This window comes from Poecilia reticulata, chromosome 16, assembly GCF_904066995.2.
Source record: "Poecilia reticulata chromosome 16, P_reticulata-male-v2, whole genome shotgun sequence".
NCBI lineage: Eukaryota > Metazoa > Chordata > Actinopteri > Cyprinodontiformes > Poeciliidae > Poecilia > Poecilia reticulata.
The window spans coordinates 23898257-23917098 of NC_088845.1; the positions used below are offsets into that span (position 1 = coordinate 23898257).

An 18842-nucleotide genomic window follows, 5' to 3' on the forward strand; every position below is an offset into this window, starting at 1 on the left:
GCGGTTGAGTGGCCCTGCTCTGCTCTTCCAACTAAATGAGGACTTGTTTAAAAGCAGCAAATTATCTTTCCTTTCTTGCTTACTTGCTTGCCTGTGTGCAGCGATGTGGTCATCTAATTATTTTCTTTTTCTTCCCTTGCAATGGACCCATTGACGCACGCATATGCATGAAAAGAAAAGTTGTTTTTTTTGCTAAACATCTGAAATCTTCTACCTTTTAAAAGTCACATTTTTGTCAGATTTCACATTTCTGCTTCTTCTGAGTCCACTTTGTACACAGTAATGTTGTTCTGTGTTTTAATGAATTTATGAGACTATATATATATATATATATATATATTACTAAATAAAGTCCATGCATTGCAAATGTATGCATCAAAACCTTCTCAGCGACAAGAGAGCTAAATGCACATCGCCACGAGTGTTTTTTTTTTTTTTTTTACCGGTAATGTATATTTAGAGATGCACATCAAACATCTAAAATTGTGGTTTTCTGCCACCCAAAATATAGCTCATCACATGTTGGTTATGTAATGTATATTAACTCTGTATTTCTCACACGGATCCTTTAATTTCAGTGTGATTCTGAGAGGCTCAAAACTAGGATATCAGCAGATTCCAAATGTCAAAACTGTCTTTTCTTCGGTCAGTAATTATTTCTTAGAAACAGAGTCGACATCACTCTGTGTATAAGCAGCTGTTGTAGGACAAAATTATTGTCCTGCAGCAATAATTGTAGGACAATATTGTTGTCCTACAATATTTTAGGACGATACAAAGTCCTACTTAATGACATAAAGGTCAGTAGTTATCAGTCAGCTCAGGTCAAGCAAGTCCAATTTGGAGTTAAAGCTTTGCAAAATATAGACTTGTTTTAATTTTACACAAGCTGGACAATGGTCTGGATCTGAGGAGCTTAGCCTGTTCAAGGTAAGGTAATTTAATTTATACAGCACATTTTCAGCAACAAGGCAGTTCAAAATGCTATTGAGTTCAAAATGAACTCAGTAGCCTCAGGACATTTTAACACAAAACATGATTCTTCAATAAAACTAACACTATCAACTGGAAATTTCCACAGGCATGACAATTGTCCAAAATCGACCTTTTCTCCAAAATTAGCCCTCAGAATGCTTTTCAACAAACCCGTGGGTGACTTCATGGTGGCCAATTACATCTTTTATGTTCTGCTAACTCCTACCGCCTGCTGCCTACACTCTGTCCTGATTTTTTTTTTTCCGTCCACCGCTCATGTCTCTATTTGCCAGCTTCATCTCTTTCTTTTTGCATTACAGTTACATAATATGTATTTCAACAGTATTACATTTTCACAGAGTGTCCAAGAAATTAAATGGCTCATTATTTCAGCTGCAGCATGCCTGTCATGATAATACACAACCAATTCCTGCTGGATAGATTGCTCTAGGAAGGTATGACTTTGCTTACGTGGGGATTTTGTGTTTATATTGCATAATTAAATTAGCTAATCGACATAAAAGGAAACGGATCAAAAGGTTTTTATGAGCCTTCAGTTATTCTCTTTCATACCTGTTGCAGATCCCTGTCGGGTTTGTTATACATCACAGCAGCAGGACCAGATCCTGAACATGAGCTCTCTTTTTTTTAGGAAACAGTGGCAACATTTCAGTCTTCATTTTAGAAAAACTAATTTAAGTATGCATGTATTGCACTGCAGCAATTCTTGGCGTTATTTTAAATAAAAATGCATGAGCCTGCCATGATAAGTTAGGTCCCTGTTTCTTTAAACCTACAGAAAATTGCCACCAAAAAGGAATTTTTCTGATTGTTTTTCTTCTCAAAAGATAAGAAAAATGGTCTCCGTTTATGTGTCTTACTTTCTCTCAACAGAACTGAATAAAAGATTGCTTTAGAATGTATGTTGCAATGTCTTCCCTGCAGCCTTGCTTGGGCTTTCCCCCTTTCCAGAGAAGCGGTGACAAAGACCTGGGAGTGTGCGCCCGCACGCGCGTGTGTGTGTGCGCGTGTGTGTGCTCGTCCGTTCTAGTGCGAGTGCTGTGGCAGAGAGGGGGTGGGCAGGAACGCAGCTGTGCAGGCTAGATATGTGGTTAACAGTGGACGGCATTCATGCTCCGCATTTTGCTGCAGTGTGTCACCAGACTGCGTCTCTCGCTCGCACTTCCCTCTTCTTCCCACTCATTTTCCTTCGTTTCTCACATCCGTCTGTGTCAGTCTCTCCCCTGTCCCACAGTCTCACAGAAACACACACACAGACATACACCCACACATACGTGCCTCAGTGCATGCGCATTCTTACAGCCTTCTTTCTCTTAGCCTCGAACCCTTCCTGTTTCTGCCAGCATCTCTACTCGGAGCTTCCTGCTGAAGGAAATTCAGTGGAATCTCTGTGACTGCTACCTGTGCTGCCACTGTTTCGCAATTTCTGAAAAGTTTTTCTTAGTACTCATGTACACACCTTTTCCTGACAAATGAACACAGCCAAGTTACTGTAACTTTATTCCAGACGTGGCACATCAAGAATTTGGCCCATCCACTGCTGGTGTGTTAAGTATAGGAGTTTAAAAGGAGCATAAAGGACCTTGAAAAAGTGCTGATACTCCCTAGAACTCATTCTCATTTTTCACATTCACCATAAATTTTTATGTCCTTTTGTGTGACAGACTAACATGAAGTTGTTGCAGGAGAAAGAAAATGATACATCCTTTTTTTTTTTTTTTTTTTCAGAAGTGAAAATCTAGAAAGCATCAATTTGTATTGTAAACCCACGTCAATACGTTGTTCAGTCATATTTTGTTGCAATTACAGCCACGTTATATTTCGTGGTACTTATTGTGACAACAAAGTGACAATAACAAACTATTTACAACTTCTTTAGTCTTGTTGGTAAACCGAACGGCTGACTGCATGTCGTCACAAATTCATTAAGGCTGCACAAATACAAATACCGGTCTTAAAATACATGGCAATTTTTAAACAGGCTTCTTTCAGATGGCAGTTGCTTAAGGAAGTGAGGAGTTTTTTTATTTGTCACTGCCATGTTTTCCTCTCTGATGCAGTGACTGTTATTTTAACCACAAATTGTGTTTTGCTTTGTTTTTGATTTATCTGACCATACCACGTCACTCCGTATGTTTGTTGTTTCTCATACATGACTGGTTCTGAGTTCTTATGAGGTTCTTTCAACAGTATTTTTTATTTTACCACATTTGTGGAGTTCAAAATTCTTAAAGGGCCAGTTTTATGTAAAATTGACTTTTTTTTTTAGCTTTACATCATGTCACGATGCAACATGATGTACAGCGCTTATATTTCCTCATCAAAAAAAAATATCTGCTTTGATTATTTGATGTTTGTTTGAGAAATTCTTTAATCTTCCATGTCAACTATTTAGCTGTGCAAAATGTCTGGTCGGTTCGAGCACCTCCTTCTAGGCGACGCAGCTCCTCCTCTGAGCCACAGAGCCACACCGAGCTCCCTTCCCCTGCTACGCCTCCACTCAGCTCCTTCAGACTAGTCAGCAGTAATTAGCAAACACTTGGTGGAACTGCGCATCTGCTGAACTCAGTAAACTATTCCTCAGTGCAACGCTGGTAAAATTGTGGGTAAAGGATTAATAGAGGAACAACACTGTGATAAATTCATTAAGGCTGTGGACAGGAAAGAGCGAGACTTAAAGAGACAAAAGCCCAATTTCAAGGCGTTAAATTGTGCGGTCAAATTTCTGTTAAGTCAAGTACAGCATTACTTGATTGTACTATAAAATGATACAATGTGACTGGGAAACACATAACACTTATCCTGTGTAGCTGTGCTGTCGACGTTTTTCAAGCCGAGCTGACAATCTTTGCTGCTCCTCCAGAGTTACCATTGGTTTCTAGGCTGCTCCTCTGGTTAAGGCTCTCCTTTCACAGGTACTTTAGGTGGACAGTTCTGTCTTTGTAGGCTTGCAGATGTGTCATACTCTTTCCATTTAGTGACAGGTTGAACAGTGCCTCATGCAATGTTTACGTCACGGGACATTGTTCTATAGCCCAACCCTGCTTTGTTTCTGGGCTATATACTCTGTGGCTTTCGCACAAACAGTTGTATTTATGCTGAGATGAAACTCAAACTTTTATCTTTATTTTCATTCTTAAACATTGTTTTGAAACCACACGTCATTTCCACTTCCACTCCACAGGCCTACGCTACTCTGTGTGAGTCTATCACAAGAAATCCCGATGAAATACCCCGGGTTTTGTAGTGCGACAAAACGTGAAAAAGTTCAAGGCGCCTGAACATATGGGGTGTGTGTGTGTGTGTGTCGTTCTCCACTTTGGCTTAATTGTATTTGCTTTGAGTCAGCGCTAAACAGCAGGAAGGGAAGAATAGAAGGACGAGAGAGAGAGAGAGAACAAGAAGAGGTGAAGAGCATATAAGCCAAGAAGTTCTCGCTGAAAAAATTTGGAGGCAGGAGAAGCAACAAACTTTCCCCTCTCCTTCCTTCCTTCCTTTTCTTCCTCCCCCAGCTGCTCCTCTCAGCCCCACGCCCTTCTCAAATGATCCCTCATGCATCAAGGTCTAAAAAGAAACCGAGGCAGAGAGCTCGAAGGGGGCTCTGAAAAAGTTGGCGGTGTCTGTGCATGACTGTGCGTCTGTGTGTCTGCTGGAGTGTGCATGCCTCTCAGGGAGGGTGTGTGTGTGTGCGTGCGTGTGTGTGTGCGCCTCTGCGTGCTCAGGTCTGTGTGGGAATGATTACATCAGCCCGCTGGAGCTTTATGATTGGTTGGTGAGTGTGTGGTTTGATTCGGTGCGCCTCGGAGCCCGTGGCTGAGGCTGTAACCCTTTGTGAGGGGGAGGGAGCGGGAAGGAAGGAGAGGAAGACCGATAGTTGTCAGACTGAGCCGGCACTGGGAGCTCTGCGCTGTACCTGCTGCCATCCAGCCGCTGACTGTTACTGCCCGTGTGCCCTGTGTGCTGCAGCACACGCCGGCTTTACTTCAACCAGACTGTTCTTCATCTTTTTTCCTCTCTGTCTCTTTTTTTTTTTTTCCTCCTTTCTTGATACAGCAAGCGGCCTTGGGATACACTAAGGTATTAGCTGTAACATAGGCAGCTCAGCTGTCAGCTGCCTTGATTCATATTTCTCCTATAGTCTCTGGAGAGAAAAGCGGCAGCATTTTTTTTTTTGGTCTAAGGTGGACTGTGTGCTTGTGAGTTTTGCGGAGACAGACTCACTCCAAAAATGCCTTCGTGTTCCCCGGACTGCTGCCTGCTGCGGGCCATGGAGGTAAGACCACTCTCTCTCTGCGTTTCACCTCCTTCCTTTGGGGTGGCTCTGCCTCTCTTTGCTCCCCCCTCTCTTATTTTTATTTATTTTTTTTACAATCTGTCTGTTTCTCTTTGAGGTACAGCCATGCTTAACTGGAGCCAATAGATTTATGGAGACATTACTTTAATTGGCTATCTTCACTTTTTCATCAAAGATGTGAGCAGAGTAACAAAAGAAAGAATCATATATTTCACCAGCTGAATGACTGAGCCGTTTTAATATAAAATAGACAGCCTTAGGCTTGGTTTGTGCAGACTAAGATGCTTAAAGATAGGGCTTTACTTGGGCAAAGGAGAACATTTACTTACCCTGATGTATTTTTGGTGTAACATTTATATTTTTCATGTGAAGTGCAGCCGGGATATTTTTATGGGCTAACGAGCTTAGTTTAATTTGCAGCTCCAGTTCGTGTTTTTTTTTTTCTTTATGCCATTGGACGTGAGTATTCTCTGCCCCTGCATGTCATCCTTTTTTTTTTTTTAAATAACCCTTAGACACGTAATTTAAGTAAATTTAGAACCGTTAACCACAATGTATTTGGCAGCTGCATTTGGGTTATGTGGAGGAAAAAGAACTTGTGAAATGTTACACATCTGGTACTGAAGGGGGTAACTTGGACATGGCTGGTTGGCATCTGTTTAGCAGTTTATACGTCAGCTGCAATAATGCATTTATGTCAAATATGTTGGGGGGGGGGGGTTCAGTCATTTTTCGCTATGCTTATAATAAAATCCTCTTTTCCAAAGGGTCATTGGTGCTCCGCATTGAACCTTTTTCTTTAAATCTCTCCATACATTTTCTTTAGAAACTCTAATTTTGTATATATATATATATATATATATATATATATATATATATATATATATATACACTATGGTATATTTGTCTCTGTATTACAGTAAGAAGATGGCTTTGGAGATGCTCGCCTGTGATTTCTAACGCCATAATTGCTACACAGTGTTGAATATCTGTTCTTTTCCATTGTGTGTTATAATGACAAGCCTGTGTATTGTATGCTATGGTTCATGAAAGGTCATCGCTGTGTTGAAGGGGGGGGGAAAAATTGCTTACTTTGACCATGTATTAGGCTGGTTTGACTGAATTTCTTGATAGTGTCTTTCTTTTTTTTTTATAATTCCGAACATTTGTGATTGATTGAACTTAAGTAACAAATGTATATGACAACTTTGTTGAACTTTTGATTCAGATTTTATTTCCCCCTGTTTTCAATCCATGTTACTTAAACAATCGTCATTCTATTTCTTCTAACCTTGCCCCCTGCATCTTCTTTTCAGATTGTGAAGATCTTTAGCGAGGACGGCATGTGCAAAGTTGTGGAGATTCCAGCCGACATGACGGTCAGGCATCTGTGCCAGCTCCTGGTGTATAAAAGCCACTGTGTGGATGACAACAGTTGGGCACTTGTTGAACACCACCCACTGCTAGGACTAGGTAAGAAACCATGCTCAAGTCCCCTTGGGTGGGTGAGGATGTTGCAGCGTTATCACTGCCTTACAGAAGTGCATTCCTGTCTCTGCGCCATATTCATGCATGGAATTATGGCTGCATAGTTGGGTGGGCAGAATAGACGCATATTCTAATGCAGGCATTTCTTGAAGCGTGAGTGGATGAGCATATTGTATAACATAAGCGCACACTGGCCAAGGGTAACGTATACAGAGAGAAGTCATTGTAGCTCATCTGTGTTTTCTTATGTAAGGAAAAAGCTTTTAACAAAATGGAATTTGCTTTGAGTTATATCTAAGCAGCTTTAATTTACACATTTTTTTTTGTTGCATAATTTAAATTTAGTGTTTAGTATGCTTAATATGAAAAGCCCTTCATGACTGAGATCATAGCTGTAATGCACTTTAGTCTTTTGAGCACACAGACAAAACAAACTGTTGGAGTTGGAGTACGGGGTTAGATTTTAATTGGAGAAGCACTGATCACAGATTTCCAGTTTTCTTTGAGGTCTGACCTGCTGATCTTAAATTCGATCAATGTTTCTGATGACATTATAACACATAAGAGACAATTTGCTGCTTATTTTGGACAGAGCTTTTAGTTTTAAGCCAATGAAAAATACAAACATAATACAAGATATACAAGGTTTTGTCTATTTATGCTTCACTCCAGATGTCTTTTATCATATCATTACAAAAAAAATCAAATTAAAAATTGAAAGTACATGTTTGGTACTCTGATAATGATGCATAGTTTGTTTAGTATTTGAAGTGGTTATTATGATCAGTCAAGTGGAAAATTGTCCAGTTCCAATCTCTGGTGGATTGAAAGGTGCATTTCAAATTTTATTTAATTTTCTTAGAGTTATTTTTATTTAATTTTCTTGGAGTTATGCAAGATCAATAGCTAAAATTCACTCACTGGAGTAAATTCCAGACAAATTTGAAATTGTGTTACTCAAGAAAATTAGCTAAAATTGAATGCTTAATAATTAGAATGCATGTATTGCTGGCGCAGTGGCAGTTTTTCAGTTTCATCTAATAAGGTGACCTGTAAACCTTTTTCCTGATGATCACAGCTAAGATGCCGCGCATCGGCAACTACTGCCTTGGGGTTAAAATGTTTGGGTTGTTAGCAAGTCTGATTTTTGCATTTGTGTTGTCGCTAACCTGGTTAAACACAGATTCATCCTCAGAAAAACCCTTATGACAGTTCCATACAGATTGTGTATTTATTTTAATGCAATCATTTTAAACATATAAACCTCAACACCCTGTGCTTGACACTATGTACAACAAATGTGATTAGCTAGCAGCTGACTGATCTAAATTTGTGGTTACATAATACTTGTCACCCAAAAATAAGTAGTTGAAGTTGCTGGGTTTGAACTATCATTGAAGGTTTTGATTTTCACTCATATACCTTTAAGGGTTTGTATTTATTACCCTCCAGATTTCCTTCTTGCCATCTAAGTAGCTTTGCTTATGAGCTAATTGAAAGAAGTAAAATGTTTTTGTTGTATGCAGAGGAGGATCCACACACTAGCAAATGACACTCTTTCCTAATTTAACTCTTACATTTGAGGTTTCAAGTCACTGACAAAGTACAAACTTTAAATTTGAAGTGCCAAGTTTATTTATTTTATTCAGTTATTTTTTCAGCCTTTATGAAGTGGGTCAAGAGAATTGATCGTAACCGCTCAGGAGATGTGATGTACCTGATGAGCAATGTAACAAAACCTTTCTCGACTTCCCCCCCGCCTTAGTGTCAGCGCCTGTGTAACATTATAGCTCCAGCACTGTAATTGACACGCCAGCTAGGTGATGATTGATGACGGGTTTAAAAACCTTTCTTTCGCATTAGAGGTTTTCTTTAGTTCTGCACTGGAGCCTGAAAATAGAAGCACTTACTGCATCAGAGTGACTGTAGTCCAAACAAGATTCAAAAGTGGAGAAAAAAAAAAAAAGAGTAGGAAACACCTGAAGCTTGTTCTTGCAATTTTTTGGTTTGCATTTCTTTCGAGATAGAATTGCATTAGACTTGGCGGCGTGAAATAGCCCAAAAAAGTTTCAGACAACTTAATGTTAAAAACCAGGCCTCCCCTAGAGGGGAGGGTGATTATAAAACACTTATGGAGGACTCATGTCTGCGCAGTTACCCAGATGTTGGAAAGAAGGGGTGTAATTTTAAAAGGAGTTGTGTTTCTGGGAGTGAAACACATCGCCCAAAGAGACACGGTGTAAAAACATTTCATTTCTGCTGCTTAAGCTGACAGCTAACGTCTGAGAGCTTCTCTGTGCAGACTGCTGCGCTTGTCAGGCGAGTAAAATCTTAGGAAATATATTGCATTATTCAAAGTGTGGCTCCCAAAGCTCTAACCTAATATTTCACCATTTATCATGATCGACATGCTTTTCTCATCGCTGCTGCCAACCCTGTGCTGTCAGATTGTGTTGGTTTCTTGTGAATGACATCATTTCTGGCTCAGCGTCCCTCGGTTCTATTATAGTCGTTGTTGTGTTATAAAGAACCCGTTCTGCAACTGTATTCTTTTGTCATCCAGAATAGTTGCTTACCTCATTTTAGTGTTTAGAGGATTCTGAAAATGACATATAATGAAGCAGCGGCAAATTTACCCTTTGTCAAAGGTCGCTTTGCATAACGCTCAACAAAATATGCGTCTCTTTTACTGCAGCGAATAAAATTATTTTCATTTAGATCTTGGTTCTCGTTTTTTTGTTGAAGACGTTTTAGTTAACGCTACTTTGCACTAATGCGCTGACAACTGCTGCGTAGCTGACAACTGTACTTTCCCACTTTACATGGCAACAGCCAAAGGCTTGGCATTGTGCACAAAAGCTGTTAAATGATAAGTTATCATGACCCCAAGAAAAAAAAAAATTTTTTTTATTACCGTAATACAAAATTAATTTAAAAAAAAAACTATAATGCATGATAAGTTAGAAGACAATAAAGGAGCAGCACGCAGCTTGAAGAGCTTCCTGTGTCGCAGCCCAATTCTGGCATGCAGTTGAATAGGTTTACCTTTCTTGTCCGATTAAAAAAGGTTAACAACTATGGTTGAGGGAGTTGGAGCTGCCAGGGTGAGTCACAGCTGCAAACATGCCTGACTCATGGGGCGACAGGCTGAAGTGGAAGGAAAGAAATTGGTCGTGACAGCATACAGAGATCGTGACAGAGGGCATGAAAGGGAGGGAACCACACAGCAAACAACGAAATTAAGCTTGGACATCACGTACCACAGCGTCTTATTCCTGTTTGTTGTACTTTGTTTAATTAAGATCTGTTATTTACCTAATTATTAGATTCTCTTTGAAAAAATAAAAGCCACCAATTAAGGGAGTAGCAGAAGTTGAGAGAGTGGAGAAACTGTGTGACTCAGTTTCTGTTTAGGAAATTGATTTAAACAAAAATAAAAAATCACCACAGTTGTGACTATATTCATACAAGAGCAGACGTTGCTCTTGAATCAAAGCTTTATATTAACCCACATTAGGATCTTTTTGGATTTAATATCAGCAGTCGGTTAGTTGGATTAACCTGAAGCTGTAACATCAGCCTGTAATTTAAGATTGTTTTAGCCACAAAAAAAAAACAGCATTCTGGTTTAATTCACACAGTTTCTGAACCCTGTGGGCAGCAGTTTCATTATTGCCCAAGATGATGTATGATTAAGTTGAGAGTGTGCCAGCCCTGTTCATTTATTCATTCATAACACTTGTGTTCCATTAATGTGCAAATGAGTAACGGTGCAACACTGTGACGTTCGGCTTCTAAAACGCAGACTAACAAGGCGCGGATTGTGGGAAAAAACTGCTTGATTTGCATTGGGAACAGGTGGGGGAGTCGCACACTACTGGAATGTTTTTTATAGGAAATTAAAGGTTCCAGGAGCCTAAATTTAGAGCAGCCAACAGTAAGGGTTTGTGCTTTTTTATTTCACTTTCATTATGTCGCTTTTTTTTTTTTTTTAATTATTTCTCTTTCTGTCTGAAAATAAATCCCAGTGACTTTCTGTTTATAATGTGACTTTTTGTGCTGGTGTCAGTGTTTCTAAGTGGTTATTATGAAATATGCATATATATAATATATATATATATATATCTTTTTTTTTTTGCTGTTTGTGTTTTGATTCAGACAAAAATAATTCTGCAAAGTAAACAGTGCCCTCTTTGTTTTCAGAGCGTTGTCTAGAAGACCACGAGCGGGTGGTCCAGGTCCAGGCCTCCATGAGTAGCGACAGTAGATTCCTCTTCAGGAAGAACTATGCCAAATATGAATTCTTCAGAAACCCTCTGGTTAGTAGTACTTATTTTTGCCAGATGTCATTTCATCCGCAATGTCACTTTTGAAAAATTCTTATAGAGATATCTTAAAACACTTAAAGCAACCACAGCTGTGTTGATTGGTCCTTACTATCTGTAAAAGCAAAGATGTTTTGGGCAACCTCATTAGTGACACAGCCAAACCCCCAACAAAATCTGATGCAGTTGTCTACTTTTGTTGAACGGTGCGGCCTGTTGTGACAGGTCTGCTTGTTGAAAAACTCTTTTGTTGCCCTTGTGAAACGCTATGACAGCAATTGAACTAATGACATTTGCTTGACGTCTGTTGCTGTCACAACACCTCCGCCCTATAATTATTGTCACAGTCTCTGACATGTCCCCTTCCTCCTCCTCCTCCGCTAGACATTTTTCCCGGACCACATGGTTGCGTGGTGCCAGGAAAACGATCATAAAATTCCACCATCTCAACTCCTGCAGGTACGAACCTTCCTCTCTCTCCATTTGCGTGTCTGTGTTTGACTGTCACTCCTCCTCCTCCTCTTCCTTCTCTTGACACGCACATAGTGTCGTTTGCTCAGAGTCACCACCTGCCGCGTACTGTACAATCAAGCTGGCACACCTCACCCCTGACCCTTAGACAGCATGTCTCGTCAGAGGCAACAGTAATAACTACTGTTGATCCTTTGTTGACACACGACTGTCTCGATACGCGCACCACAGCCCAACCACCTGTGATGGATGGAATCAGGCCATTTGAAGCGCAAAGTACACCCTGCCTTGCAAGAACAGACTCAGCCCTTGAACATTTTGTAATATTACAAGCATCGACTTATTGGAGTCTATCCTAAATTTATGTGATAATTCACAAAAAGCGATGCATAATAAATAAACAGTCAATTTGTGAGCAATTTAATCTCAGTACAAAAATACCATACAGTAAGAAATAAAAAAAAATCTGGCAATATCCAATAAAACGACAATGAAATAAAATAAACAATACAGGATTAAAACAAATTAAAATCTTTGTAGTTAACTAAAAACAGCTAACATAAAAATGAATAGACACCAACATTTCCCATTTTCTCAAAGGTCAGGTTGGAAAGATTGATTTTCAGAAGAGAGTTCAAATCAGACAGAAATCATGACTGATTTTCATAGCTGATGTGGTAGAGTATGTTAATAAGACAAGCAATAGTTGTGCTTATAGCCTTGAAGAGTGGCAAGAAGAAAAAGATGGCTGAACAAAAACCACATAAAGTCCCATTTGAAGTGCAGCCTCAGATCACACTTCAGCAAACCTGAGGGATATTATATTCCATCCTCATTGTGAAACATGTTGGTGGCAGAATCATCATGGGGTATGTATTTTTTTCTAGAAGGGAGGCTGTAAAAAAAAAAAAAAAAACTGGGGTAGTGGTTATTAAGATATTAAAATTCAACTTAGAAGACAATGTTTTGAAGCTGCTATTGAAACACTCTTCTTTAAGTTTTGTTTTGTTTTGTTTTGGGGTTTTTTATGTGCAATGAGAAGATTTACTGAGGCGAGCTGATTCCAAATGGCCACAAATACAGGAACATAAATGTCTGCAAAAATACACAAGTTTATGGTTCTAATGTAACAAATCGTGCAAAGCTTGAAGGATTGTAATAGTTTTGTAATGCGCTGAAGTTCCTTAACTAATTGGAAGTTTGTGCAGGTCTTTCATATGTGCGACAGAGCTGGGTTCTTGGAAATTTGAGGGGCTTTGGTCTTAAAAAAAAGCAAAAAAACCCAGCCTGGGTTTGTCTTGGAGAGCTGTCAGAAACAGATCCTTCTGTTCATCCTTTGCACTCAGAGAAAGCTGCTGGCCCTCCTTCTGATTATACAGACGTGGCGCTCGACATATATTAGGGATTGGAAAGAGCTGGAGCAGTGTCAGGAATTCCCTCTGTTTGACTTCTGCTAAATTCACAATCTTCTCGCTCAATTAGAGCACAGCGATGCGCTCTCTGAACTGAGCTCGTCCAGGTGGTTGCAATAATCCATATTACACAAGAAATATTTGACTGTGGGGAAGTCAAGGTGCTGTGGCTCTGAAAGAAGGCTGTTTGAGATATCGTTGTGTGTGAATGTGTGCTTGGCCAGTGTTGGGAAAATGCATGAGGCCCTTGATGATATTCTTTTTTTTTTTTTTTTTTTTTTTTTTTTAAACACTGCAGAACATATGCTTCAAATATTGAAGAGGCTTCTGGCACAGTTTGTCTTTTCAGCCGCAAATCACCGTTCCAAATCGGATTTATTAGCTCAAGCTGTCACTTCACTTATTAACCTAACCTGCTTCAACCATCTGGTCTCATCGAATTCACACCCAGGTCACAAAGATAGGAGTTTTGGACCAACTTTGGACCACAGATAGAGTTTCTTTCGTCTCTTGCTGTTCTTTCAGCTACGAGCAAAAGTGTTTATACATCTTGAGCTTTTTTTAGATTTTGACATATGATAATATAAAACATCACTGTATTTAATTAGGATTTTGTCTGATAGTTCAATACAAAGTCACATTACTAACCTTGTGGCAATACTTTGGAGACTGGCCCTTAGCTAGAATTACTGCTGTATGTCTTTTGGCAAAAAAATATTCAATATAATATACTTCAAGAAGCTAAATTTGTTTGCTCATTCTTCTTTGTACAATAAGCCCTACAGTAGATTGGATACTGAGTGTCTTCGAATAGCAAACTTTATATTTTGCCAAACAAATCCCCAATTGGATTGGAGTGGTCTCGACTTGGATCATTTTAACATAAGAATGCTTTGATTAAAGTTCAGGTTTGATTTCTGACTAATTACCCTTCTTCTACCAGAACTACTCGGTTCCTCAGCTAGTAGGGACTTCGTGTGGCCATCTTTTTGTCACTCTTCAATAAAAGTCACATTTAAACAGTTGTACAGAAAAGATCAAGGGCTATGGATAGTTCTACAAGGTAACATACAAGCCCTTCGTGCTAAAAAAAACCAAACTGGACTCAAGACGTTCTACAACGTAGGGAGATCTTTGGTGTGCAGAAACCTGATAGAGCTGTGGCTGCCAGTTCTGTCAGCTGTGCTGTGGTCTCCTGTGGGAGCATCGTTCTCGCCAAACATGTTTCCAGTACCAATAAATGTATTCGTAGAGCTAAATAAATTAAATTAGACTCACCCTATAGATATTCGGGTCAGAGCGAGACGGGAAGTCTCTAAATAACTGCTCTGCTTTATAGATAATACATTTCACCCCTCTGGTATTACGATGACAGCGGAGCACATTCGGCTATCACAAAGACGGCCCCAGAAAAGCCTTGATATCACTCAGCACCGCAGTACACAACAGCTAAGCCTGGGCTGCTGCAAGGTTCTAACAGTACGATAAGCAGTTTCACAGTGTTCACACAAAAATGTATATCGTGCCCACGTTCCTTTAATTTATTTATTTTGAAACTGATATGTGAAACTAATTAAAAATACGTAGCAAAACCTTGATGAGTTTAGTTTGTAATGAAGCATGTCTGTTCAACAGACTATTATACCTTTTTACCATAGCAGTCTTTTTATAGAAACAGAATATATCAAGCTGACATTAGCCAGTTGATGAGTTGCTCAGGTTCAGTCTTTAGTGGTCTGCGTTCCAGATGCAGCCTGTCTTGTAGGACAGACTTGCTTGAGTCAGCTACGCACAGTAACAAGTGAGAAAGGGGCAGTGCTGCATTGCTCTGCTGCATACAGAGAAAACTCAGTTACTCAAGCACTGTATACTATCTTAGTGTTGACTTGTAGACAATGTTAGTTTTTAAACTGTAACTTTAAAGAAAAACAAAAATTGGTCGACTTTAATACGGCTGGTAAATATCCTATGCAAAAACGGAGATTTTGCACACCGAGTATATGAAATTTTAATTTACATCTATACACATGTTGTCTGCAAAATTTAAGTCTTATCACCATTTAGTCCGTCTAATGTTCATCCTAATTATATCCATGATCTCAGGTCAAAGTTTCTTTGCTAATATTTAAGATTCCTACTATACTGTCTTTTGCATGACTATATTTCTTACTATTAACCATCTCTGGATCAATAAATTGCTAAATAATAAATATGCAGTCATATTCAATAAGTCAGAATATGCATATCGTCTGAAGATAACAACCTTTGAGCAGGTATTAAGCGTACATTTCTGTATTAAAAATGTTTTTAATGGTAATATTCTAATCTTGAATATTATGTTTCATTACCTGAAAGCAAAAAAGAAACATCATAATAAACAGAAATAAAGGCTTTAAAACATCAATGTATTCATAATAATTTATATAATGTGTTTTAATTTGTGAACTGAGTTACAGAAATACATGAGCTTTTCTAAAAGATTCTGCTTTATTATATGTATACTTGCATAATGTCAACACAAAGCACGTAAAATGAATGCATTTTCACATGTACATAAATTACCCTCTTTGTTTTACGACCAGTGGCAAAGTATGCTTTTATACAGAGACCCCAGATTACTCTGTTCTTTCTGTTTGCCCTACCTACTGCTAAAATGGAGCCTTAAGGTTTCAGATGGAGTCAAACAATAAAAATCTTCCTGCTCCATTTTCAGAACTTCCTTTCGCCCAGCACCTGCCCAGAAATCCAGGGATATGTGTACATGAAAGACGTGGGCAGGAAGTCTTGGAAAAAAGTTTACATGTTCCTGCGTCGCTCAGGACTCTACTGCTCTACAAGAGGAACCTCAAAGGTAAATGTAATCCGAGGAGAAGAGATTACTGACGGCGGCCGATGCTCGCCCTCCTATCCTGACTTCATTCCCTCTGTCTCCAGGAGCCCAGATATTTACAGTTGCTAGCAGACCTGGAGGACAACAGTATCTTCACTGTCATCACAGGCAAAAAGCAACATGGTGCACCCACAGACTACACCTTCTGTTTCAAAGTGAGTGTCAGACACTGCAAGTCAGATGAAGTTGATTTTATGTCATTATGGGAAACTGAAAGTGTGAAATGTTATGAGCTGGGAAATGTCAACCTGTCTCTCCTGAATGGTTTTAAAAAATGCTTTACCTTTAATGATCTATGAGCAAAGTAGATCATTTAGGCACATGTGCTAGAAATAGGGAGTTGACCATGCCAAGAGATTAAACTCTACATGTTGATTTGCAGCTTAATAAAGCCATAGGAGAAACAAAGGAGCTGAGGATGCTGTGTGCAGAGGACGAACAAAGCAGGACCTGTTGGATGACTGCTTTCAGAATCTTTAAGGTACCTCATCGACACTGTCTAAGATGTAATACTATCCAACTACCAGCTTTCTATAATTTGGGGATGGGAAGAGTTTCTGGAACAAGACTAAAATTAAAAGGATGTAATGTGATTATCTTGTTAAACTATCAAGATACGTGCAATATGTTTAGTATAGAAATGAACGGTTAGAATTTAGCATCAGCCAATTTTTTTTGGATTGGTTTTAATCAATGATGAGGCACATTAGGTGCATGAAACCAAATATATACCCAGAGCACGTTTTGTTTCTCTTTTTTGTGTTAGAATCCTTTAAAAAAAAATTGGAATCGGTGGAATCGGAACTTAAATACAATTGAAAATCTGTACTGGCCAAGAAAACCGTGATTGTTGCATCTGCAGTTTACAAATAAAATTGTTGCATTGGTGTTTACATGTTTGTCTTTTTTCCCCCTTGACAGTATGGGATCATATTGTACCAGAACTATAAGCAAAGAAAAGCATTGCTTTCACACTTTTCAGCTCCTGTGGTAAGTTTTTTTTTTTTTTTTTTTTTACATCTGATAAATTATTCCTAAATGGCAACTTCAGACAAATCATCTTGAGTAAATCAGGGTTAGCCACACCCAGTATGTCTTTGATGTTTATGGCTGACGGATGCAATAAATTCATACTGCTGCACAGCACAGAACTATAAAGTGCTTAATTAGACGTTAAAATCATTATGTGTTTTTAAGTTAATTTTGAATTATTATTATTTTTATTTTCATTCTCATAGATTTAAAAGATTTAAATGATTTATTTATTAATTTACTGCCTTTGAATCTTGAAGATATGTAGGATTCTTACATGTAACACTACTTTACTTAAAGAGGATTTGGTCTGAATTTGACTCACAGGTTAACCAGTCTACGATTGGGTTTGTTACACAAGTGAATTTATTTAATGCTGTGTTGCAGCTTAAGAACTATTAAAATAATAGTAATAATCCTATGTGATTTTATCATATATTTAGTTCAAACTGTTACTTATCCACAAGAATAATGCATTTTGACACATTTAAAGCACTGTAGTTCCATTTATTTATGTACATTGCGTAAAAATAAAAAAAAATAAATCAAAACTCTTAAATACGCATTGCCTTGTAAGCCGGCATGTTTTGGGCAGGGATTTGTTCACATTGGTAACTTCATCTCCTTTGTAACTGCTGTGTGTTTCTGGCTCCCCCTAGAGGAGTGTATCGGAAAACTCCCTCGTGGCAATGGATTTCTCAGGGAGGATAGGTCGGGTGATTGACAACCCAATCGAGGCTCAGAGTGCTGCCTTGGAGGAGGGACATATGTGGAGGGTGAGAAAAAGACACTGTACATTTAGAAATAAAATCTTAATATAAATTAATTTTTTATGTGATATTTGAAAGTTGAGATGTCATAACAATTTTTTTCTTTGACAGTGAGCTTAATATTGTTTTACTATTTTGATTAACGTTTCTTGCATTCACTCAATTCATTTTTGTGTAACTTTTGCATTTTAACATTTTATGAGAATTAATTTTAAGCAATCAAATTCAAACTTTAGTCGTATTTGTATAGAATTGCTAGAAATGTATCTGCAGCTCTTTGTGTCATAAATTAATGACGGTTGCTTTCTGTTTCTGTGACACTTTCCTTCAGAAGAGAAATCGAGTGAATGCTTTAGGTTCCCACAGTCCCTTACACCAGTCTTCACTTAACTCAGGTAAATCTCTAGTAACATAAAAAGTGAATAACCTGGTGTTTTATCCTACCTTTTTGTATCATCATTGAAACATTTTTTTTTTCTTTTTTGCACTCTGTGCAGTCATCCACATAGCTCAGCTGTGGTTCTACGGCAGGATAACCAGAGAGGAATCCCATCGTATTATCCACCAGCAGGGACAAGTAGATGGGTGAGTCAGCTGAGCTGATAGGAGGAAAGGCATCCCGAAAATCTTTGTTTCCTCACACAGATTTTGTCTTCTTTCTACTGTGAAGGTTGTTTCTGCTGAGAGTCAGTCAGAGTAACCCGAAGGCCTTTGTCCTCACTTTGTGCCATCATCAGAAAATCAAACATTTTCAGATCCTACCGGTAAGCATTTTATCTTAGTGACGTCTTCCTCCTACAAGATCCTACCCCCCCACCCCAAAAAAAAAAAAAACAAAAGCCTTGTCAAGATGTAACAACATAAAGGGTTCTCACACAGTTGAAAGTCTGGAATTTCACCAAAGTATTTTGGGATCAGCATAAGTACAGAAAAAGATAAGAGTGTTGTCAGTTACGTCAGCTTGTCTGCCTATCTATCCGTTTGAGAAAAAACAAGGAATTTTGACATAAAAGATGTGTGTGAACCTTGAACATAAATAAGGAAAAAAAAATGCTATTTTGTTAAATCTTGAGGTCATAATTGCAAGCAAGTTCCTGCAGACATTTTAGAAAACAATTTTTGATTTGTCTATAGAAGAAAGGTTTGTCTTGGTTGTTTGTCTCA

At 38.6% G+C, this 18842-nt stretch overlaps 1 protein-coding gene across 2 annotated transcripts in view; it reads left to right on the top strand.

Annotated features, from left to right (window-relative positions):
- grb10b (growth factor receptor-bound protein 10b) overlaps positions 1-18842 on the top strand; it is a 68608-nt gene that overhangs the window by 45078 nt on the left and 4688 nt on the right. For both annotated transcript variants that reach the window (XM_008432142.3, XM_081597427.1), the window contains exons 6-16: positions 6607-6763; positions 10982-11097; positions 11488-11562; positions 15700-15837; positions 15921-16031; positions 16259-16357; positions 16798-16866; positions 17568-17684; positions 18010-18073; positions 18176-18263; positions 18349-18442. In XM_008432142.3, coding sequence (XP_008430364.1) covers positions 6607-6763; positions 10982-11097; positions 11488-11562; positions 15700-15837; positions 15921-16031; positions 16259-16357; positions 16798-16866; positions 17568-17684; positions 18010-18073; positions 18176-18263; positions 18349-18442 — 1128 coding nt within the window. The remainder of the gene's footprint in view (positions 1-6606; positions 6764-10981; positions 11098-11487; positions 11563-15699; positions 15838-15920; positions 16032-16258; positions 16358-16797; positions 16867-17567; positions 17685-18009; positions 18074-18175; positions 18264-18348; positions 18443-18842) is intronic.